Source organism: Cariama cristata, unplaced genomic scaffold, assembly GCF_000690535.1.
Source record: "Cariama cristata isolate BGI_N322 unplaced genomic scaffold, ASM69053v1 scaffold20108, whole genome shotgun sequence".
Classification (NCBI taxonomy): domain Eukaryota; kingdom Metazoa; phylum Chordata; class Aves; order Cariamiformes; family Cariamidae; genus Cariama; species Cariama cristata.
In genome coordinates, this window is record NW_009633146.1 from 267 (window position 1) to 8,206 (window position 7,940).

The 7,940-nt window shown below is 49.6% G+C and overlaps 1 protein-coding gene across 1 annotated transcript in view; it reads right to left on the minus strand.

Annotated features, from left to right (window-relative positions):
• Window positions 1-1,050: 1,050 nt before the first annotated feature.
• CARS2 (cysteinyl-tRNA synthetase 2, mitochondrial (putative)) overlaps window positions 1,051-7,940 on the minus strand; it is a gene marked incomplete at both ends in the record, with an annotated part of 24,093 nt that continues 17,203 nt past the window's right edge. Inside the window, 3 exons of the mRNA XM_009706656.1 lie at window positions 1,051-1,149; window positions 3,121-3,244; window positions 5,245-5,383. Of these exons, the coding sequence (XP_009704958.1) occupies window positions 1,051-1,149; window positions 3,121-3,244; window positions 5,245-5,383 (362 nt within the window). The remainder of the gene's footprint in view (window positions 1,150-3,120; window positions 3,245-5,244; window positions 5,384-7,940) is intronic.

A 7,940-nucleotide genomic window follows, 5' to 3' on the forward strand; every position in this document is an offset into this window, starting at 1 on the left:
GCATACAGACAGCCCAGAATGTGGAGGAATGACTTTGCCATCCAACTTACAAATACAAGTGTTTAGTACGCCACTGAAAATTAACGTGACAAACCACAGGTTATGAGGAGTAACACACAGCCAAATCTCATCCAACAGCTGTTTTGAAAGAAATTTTGTGGAAAAAATCCAGAGGGAAACTAAATAAATGCATTTATTGCTATACTGCCTTTCAAAGGATGAATAATGTTATTTACATTTTCTTATCCTCTTCTCCTCCTCCCTAGAATAAATTTTTGCCAAACCGTTTCTCTAAAGAAAGTTTTCAGCTTGTTGGTAATTCAGCTCCAGATTGGAGCAGGAGAGGAGCACAGAACAGCCCGCTGGTCTCCAACACCTTCTGTCATTTTAAATGCTCCCCTTCCGTACCATCAGGATATCACCTCCACATTTATCACTCTTCCCTGGGCAGTACTTTGCTTTGAGCTTTCTTCTCTTTTTTTGTGTGTGTCCACCCCCCCGCCCCATCCCATCCCTACCTCTCCAAGCACTAGAGGAGAGGTAAGGAATTTCCAACGATGGGCCCTCCCCGCACCCTCCCAGGGCTCAAGGCAGAGCAGCCCCTTTCCCCGCATCCCGACTTTCTGCAGAGGAGCCGGACCCCGGACCCTGCTGGGCAGGGAGGCCACAGCCACCAGCATTGGTACGGCTGTCGAAGTCAGCCTGCGTGCAACCATCCCAAAGAAGAGGAAGAGCCAGGGGAAAGCCAGAAACAGAACAGGACCAACTTAAAGGCCTCCAATACTGACTTTTTCTTGTTTCATTCCTCAGACTTTCATTTCCACAGCGCAATTGCTGCAGAAGTCACACGGGAATACCTCTGAGAAGAAAAAAAGCCCACACTTTGTTCCACCTGCTCACATGCTCTCCTAAGACATCACGGCAGAAGCTGCAAGCGGTGCAGAAAGGTTTACTAGAACCATAAATAACTTTGTTACATCTGACGCTTTCGGAAATCGTTCTATAAAACATAACGCTGGCGCTGCTACCATATAGATAGATGTTTCGTACCTGTCTTTCTCCAAAGGACATCCCGAGGGCATTAAAAAAGCCTTCTATATAGGAAATAATGCTTCCATACACAACAGAGCTTCTAGGAGATCCAGTATCCTGTTTAAAAGAGATTGTCCGGTCAATACGTATTACAGAACCCAGCATCTCCCTGCAGCCTAGCCCACAAGGGAAAACTATTACTAATTATATAGATCTACCTCCACCAGCAACACCTGCCCAGATGGGAATTTCTACAGGGGTACAAAAGCACCTCGCAACACAAAGGGAAAAGATTTAAGTAAACAGGGGAGGGGAAGGGCTTATTGCCAGCATTTGCAGCGAGGAGAAGAGATGTGTGAAGCTGCCACGCATTACATGCGTGCAGTAAATTAGACCTAAAAATAGCACTTCTGAGCATAAAAGGGCTGTGTATATAAAAACAAAATAAGAGAACGAAATCCCAGCTTCAAGGGCACCTATAAAATAAATTATCAAAAAAAAACCAAATCCTTTTTTTGTCTTATTGATTTAAACAACATGAAGACTCCTTTGAGATAGCTTATGGCGTTTTGTCATGCCCTGGTAGCACCAGCGACCATCACCACCACCACCAGCAGCAATCGAACAGTGTTTTTAAGAACACGTGTATTTCTTTCTTTCCTCCAGATTTATTTCACGAAAAAAAAAATTTAAATCAAGATTAAATGACAGACTGTGAAGCAATGTAAGGGATTAACCCTTGCCTAAAAGAAAGGGTGATGACATACACAACCAAATTAGCAGCTGGCGCTGGACTTTATCCGATATCTCTATTAGGGCCTGAGATAAGCCATAACCTAAAATTTGTGAAAGATCTGAACTGGAGGGAGCTGAAGCGGACTGCTGAGGGAACGGGACAGGAACGTGCCAACTAAGGTAAGAATGGCGAGAAGGTTAAAGAGAGGAACGAGTAGTTACGTTTACTGAATTACTCACAGTTCTTAAAGAGAAAATGTATGCGCAGCATCCGTCAGAGGTAAGGCTCAGACGGCTGGGCTGCACCCCGGAAAGCTCCTCCACCACGACCAGAAATCCCAGTCAGCGGCCCCGCAAATACCCCCCCCAGTTCTCAACAAAACGACTGACAGAAGGAGATCAGGGGAAACGAGCAACGAATGGCAAAATCAGGCTCCTTGTATTTAGCAGGGGTACTGCTGTTACTGATCCCTGCTGCAGGCTGGCTCGGGTCAGGGATTCGCTCACAGTCATTTTGTAAAGACAAGGCTTAGGACAGCGTTTACAGCCAGCGCCAACACAGGAGCAGGAGGAGGCAGGATTTCTAAACCAACAGGCTAATTCTCTCTTAAAATCAGTTATTCTGTGTACTCAACACAGCACAAGCAGGGCGGACATCGGCAACCGAGGAGCAGAGCAACAAGGCTGAGCTGCTCGCCTCGAGCGAGGAAGGGCACTGTCGGTAAAAGGAGACCCAGGAGTGCTTCAGACCGCGTTTGCTGCTCCGGTCTTGTGCTGACCGGACACCTCCTTTGTGTCAGCATCGACAGATCTTAACTGGGTCTCCATTTGCCAAAAGCCATCTGAAGACGGACTCGTGCAGGCATGCTGAGGCCACAGTTATAATTTGCCGACAGCAGAAGCCGCTCGGTCCCCAAAGCTGAACTCAGCACCATGACTGCTCCATGCATCTGGGACTGCCTGCCAAAGCCCCCGCAGCAACCAGCACCCCCCATTTCCCAATTTAGGTTGATTTCTGTCCATGGGTATTAAGCAAAGAAGCAGGGTAAGAACATAAAACCAGCACTAAAATTAGCAGCATGCCACAATGGCTTCAGGCCTTTCAAAAACCTTAGGTATAAATAATATAGGGCAGCAGGAAAGAAACATCCTTTGGACACAGCGAAGCACAAAAGAATAGCCGTACACAATTCCTGCGATACGGTCAGGACAAACGGGCACCATTAAGGTCAACAATTTACAGAGCTTTGTTTCTGCTGGTTTCTTATGTGAACAATAAACTAATCTGTCTGCATTAAACAGTAGGACAGTGGACAGCTGTCATTTTCTGATCTCTGTATCCTAATGGGTTACCTTAGTAACAGCCTTAAGCTGTCTGTTGCCATGGTGAATGAGGTCCATAATTGCTGCAACAGCCCTGGAGGTGTCAAAGTCATCTGCAAACGCAGCCTTCACGGTTACTTTTGTGTTGGCTAGCCTTCAAGAAGAAAAGGTAACATTTAAGATAAGACAAACAAGATGCCAGCAGCACGCTGAATTCATCAGCCACTCAGCCAGAGGGAGTCACCGAAAGGACACTGTCGTTTCCTTCCCAGCCGTCCTATGATGGGCGATGCTGCACCGACCAGGGAGAATACATCTCTCAGCTGCGAAGGGAAAAAACTTGACGCGTGTCAAAATCCAAAGTGCTACGTCCGTTCAGTAAATACATGGTTAATCAGAGGAGCCAACAACAGCAGAGCAAGGTTTGCCTTAATCCTTTAAAAATAGATGGAAAATCAGGTTGGTACTAAGCACATGGAAGATTTTGCTGAGTTCTTTTTTTCCAGCAGCACGTTTTTCACGCTAAGGGCACGCTTCTCTTCTGAAGCCACATCACGTGCATCGCTCCAGGGCCTGGCACGAGAGTCAGCTTGGGGTCGGCCAGCACTCCCGTTGGCAGAATCCAGATCGGAAGCGGGTGCTGTTTCCTCATTTCCCAGGCGAGCCCAGTCCCAGCCCCGGGACTCCCCTCGGCTTGGCCCGGATGGAAAGGTCTGGTGGGACTGTTTGTGTAACAGTGCCAGAAGCCAGCGGGCAACCAGCACCCATCACCGCAGAACCAGTGCCAACCAGCACCAGCCGCTCTGAGCGGGAGGACCAGGACGGCAGCCGAACAAAGGGCGAGCTGCGGACGGCTGCTGGCGGCACAGCCAGGCCAACCGGACCTCGACAGCACTGACCCAAGGATGCTGTTTCACCAAAAAGCTCAAGGATCAGGGTTACCTGGGGAATCTCAAGCTACCCTAGTGCCTCCGGGGCTCTCCTGAACCCCGTTTTGCCTATTTTACCTGTTTCTGAGTGGTTTTCCCTGGAATGCCTGCCTCCCCTCAGATATCAGATGGCTGCTGCCCTACCTCATTCCTCCCAACACTCTTCCCCCCTCTCCGCCGAGTATCTACCACTTTCCTAATGAAGAGCTCTGTTTCATTTCGGTTGGTTTTACACCTACTGATACCCAAGTTGTGCCCTCCCACACATCCCCCACTGACAATCCATTTCAGCTCCCCCACGTGCCTCACATCTCTCAGCCTTATCTCTCACCAACAGGTCTCCCGCAGCCTCCCGCTGAAGGACTTGCTTTTGCCAAATATCACAACTCGTTAATTCAACTCCACTTCCCTGCAACACGTTCCAGTGCCCCTTGCAAGCCTCAGTCGGTGCAGCACAAGCTCCCCGACAGCGAGGTGCCTCTCACTTCTAGAGCACCGGCCGTTCCCCCTCTGACCCCGCGTCCCAGAGCTGCCGGCACGTCCGTCGCTCCAGGGCACCCCACATCCCTCCTACCCTGACTGCGGAGCACTGTGCTCGTCTTCTCAGTTTCACACCCAACACACAGCACGTCCCTCTCCTGGAAGATGATCTGGTTTTCCTAAAGGACTCCGGAGAAGATTCTCCTTGTCGCTGTCAGGGTCACAACCACCATAATTTCTTCTTTCCTTGTGATGTCTCTGCCTCTGGCCAGTTTCTTGGTAAGCGCTTCTCTCCTCTGATGCACGCCACAGTGCCAGCCAGCTTGATTACCAGCTCCCGTGCCCAAGGCGTGTTACTTTCCAGTTGTCCTCTTTCGTCTTCGGTCGCTAATGCACAGTTCTACTTACGAACCGGGTAGCCTCACAACTTCAGTCACAGCTTTGCCTTCCACACCACTCAAGAGGGGCAAAGCTGCCTGTGTTAGGGCAGGCACACTAGGGAAATAACACGGATTTTAAAAACACTGTGAACTAAGCGTAGCAGACTATGAGGAAAAGCAGCTGGCTAGAAAAAGAAGGGAAAAATAAAAAGCCGCCCTTGGTGAGGGCTGGCAGGGCAGACTCCTTCCCAGTCCTTCTTCTTGTCCTGCTTCTTAAACAGAACTCCAAACACCGCACTGCTCAGCCCTCCGGGCCTGCCAGCAAACTACTGCTCGCATAACCACCACCTTTCAGGTACACTTACCTTTCCCACAGTATGTCTTCTCTAACGGGGTCACATACCAGCTGTCCTTTTATATAAGCATTTCCATCTCTAATAAATGAGGAGATTGCCTGAACAAGGTGCTTTGCATCATCCATGCTCTCATCACTGAATTCCACCGCTAAGGAAAAAAATGAAAATTATTCAGGCATTATGATAGAGAGATGTCGTCTGTCATATACAGGCACAGTATTCTGAGACAAAGTCATTCCAGGAAAAGTTTGTTATTATTTATCATAGCAAACTTTTCTTACATTTAATTGCACATTTAATTAAAAACTCTGTTCTTCATACTCTCTAGGTGAGTTAAATCAATATAAAAGACAATCATTACATACGACAAAGTACAACATACTGGAAAGGTATCAGACTGATTCAAAAAGTGTCTGGAAGCTGACTGAAGCAACAGCTACTTTACTTTACTCTTTTTTTTCATTACTGAATTTCTCTGTGAAGTTATTACTCCAAAGCATTTGGATTGGGTATATTTCTAAGCGTCCCCCCAGATTTAAGTTGGCAAGACATAGCTTTGATCTCACTCCTAATTTGTTCCCGTTCTCATTTAGGGAGACACCATCTGTATTCGGAGACCTCCAAAGAGGCCCAACCCCGACCACCGACTCCGTGAGGAACACAGGCACTTACAGGGCTGCTTCACCAGCATCTAAACCCCAGACGGGTTCTGCACAATTCCCTCACAATATCAAAGCTAAACTGACCACACCAATTTTCGAAGGTGACTGTTAGAGAAAACACAAATTGCTTAAACTTGTAAGGGCATGTCTGGGATGGGACTCATCACACCCAGCTTACACACTTACATCTAAGCCTCTTATAGTCCCTGGAGAGAAAGATAAAACCTTGAGGTAAAGGATTCTTTGCACCCTAAGCAGAGATCTGCTGTACTCCAACCCTACAGTGCTTCTCCTCCACCAACTGGAAAGACGACCGTAGCCCCCCGCAAAGACAGCATCCACGGACACGGACACCCTCGCTGCACCCGCAGACCCTCGCTTCAGCGGGCACCTGCACTTTGGGAACCATCAGTGTCCACTTCTGCTGGCTTCGGGTGAACCGGGCCCCTCTCCCCTTGCCTACGCCCTCAGAAGCACAGGTGCTGGCCGGGCCCCCGCCGCTTTTACTGCCGGCTGCCATCAGCAAGAGGCAATTCTTTTATTTGTACAGTAACACGCAATTTTTGGTAGAGGAGCACTGGGACTCACACTAAGCAGCTCACCTGACTTTGGTGGAAGTTGTGTCCACCAAGGTCAGGCCTAAGTTTAAATGCATTCCTTCCCACGACATCACACCAGAGCCGATTATTTGAATCAAAGCGCCTTTTGTAGCCAGCGCAGCATTGCTTCACCACTTTACGCCTGACCTCTGCACTAAGGCACATCCCAACTACAGCTTGCAGCGTATTCCTACTCTCATCAGCACTGAGCATCACCTGTGGTTTCCCCAGCACCCTCACCTGGGGTCCCGCACGCCTTACAGCCGACTGCTTTGGGCAGCTACCGGCGCTGCCCAGACCCAGACCCTTTAGGGCAGACGTTCTGAGCAGGGGGACAGACCTCGGAGCCAGATGTGAGACCTGATCTCGGTTCCATCAGCCTAAACCCCAAAGAAGCCTAACTGTTTAAACAGATTTTCCATAGGATTTACCCCCACTATAGGGGTATAAGACAAGGCATAAGTCTGGACCTGTATTTGTCAGATTTTCCACTTGTGTGTAATCAAAAATCTGCATTACTGCCTCATTAACACTGGCTTTAAAATTAAGCTTTACTCAGCTTTTAAAAAGACCGATGTACAGACTTTTATAAAACAGTGAGATATTGAAAGAGATCATGTATATCCACAAAGATCACTCAACTGATTACCCTGGTTACAGGAACTCCATGAGGAATACTTCATGAAAGTTTATCCTGATGAAGCCTGCTTTGATTAAAGCCATCCTTCTTCCCCGATTCAGGGCATGCTCCTAAACCACCGCCTGCAGGCCCTGCAAACCCACAGCACGGCTCGATAAATCTTCACCGCACGCCCCACTCCTTCCCTCCTCTGCCACCGAGGGCATCATCGTCACGTCACCAAATTACGAAACGTATGCTTATCAGCACCAACAAGTAATTAAAGACCAGAGGGACCAAAATGTTACAGTTCACTCAGGTTCACAAAGTGACCAGAACGGTTCTGGCGACCAGGAGAGCGTTTTGGGGACAGAGCCCCGCAGCGGGGTCCCAGCCCCTCCACCCGACTGCAGAAAGCAAAGCCCCTGCTGGTGAGAGGCAAGAGGAAAAGGGGGCCTCACCACGGGGTCCACGGGGCTTCGGCGACGGTCAGCGGCCCCAGAAGCAGCCTGGCAGGCACCTAGGGAAGACCTTTTCCCAGCAGCCAAAGGGTGGTGATTCAGGCCAAGATGGGGCCAGCCACAGGCCTCAGCCAAAGCAGAAGGCCGGGATCACCACCATGGCCCCCCGAGCTCAGCTGGACCCCCAGCAGCTCCACCCCACCAGCCTGAGCGGGCAGAGAGGGCGATGGAGCAGAGGGACCCCCGCAGAGACGCGCTGCGGAAGGGCGATGTCCTGCGTCAACGCCTCTTCCCTCTGACTCTCCCCTCTCCCCACAAGCGGGGCACCCAGCTTTACCCTCCCCGAGACAGCGGCAGCCACGGG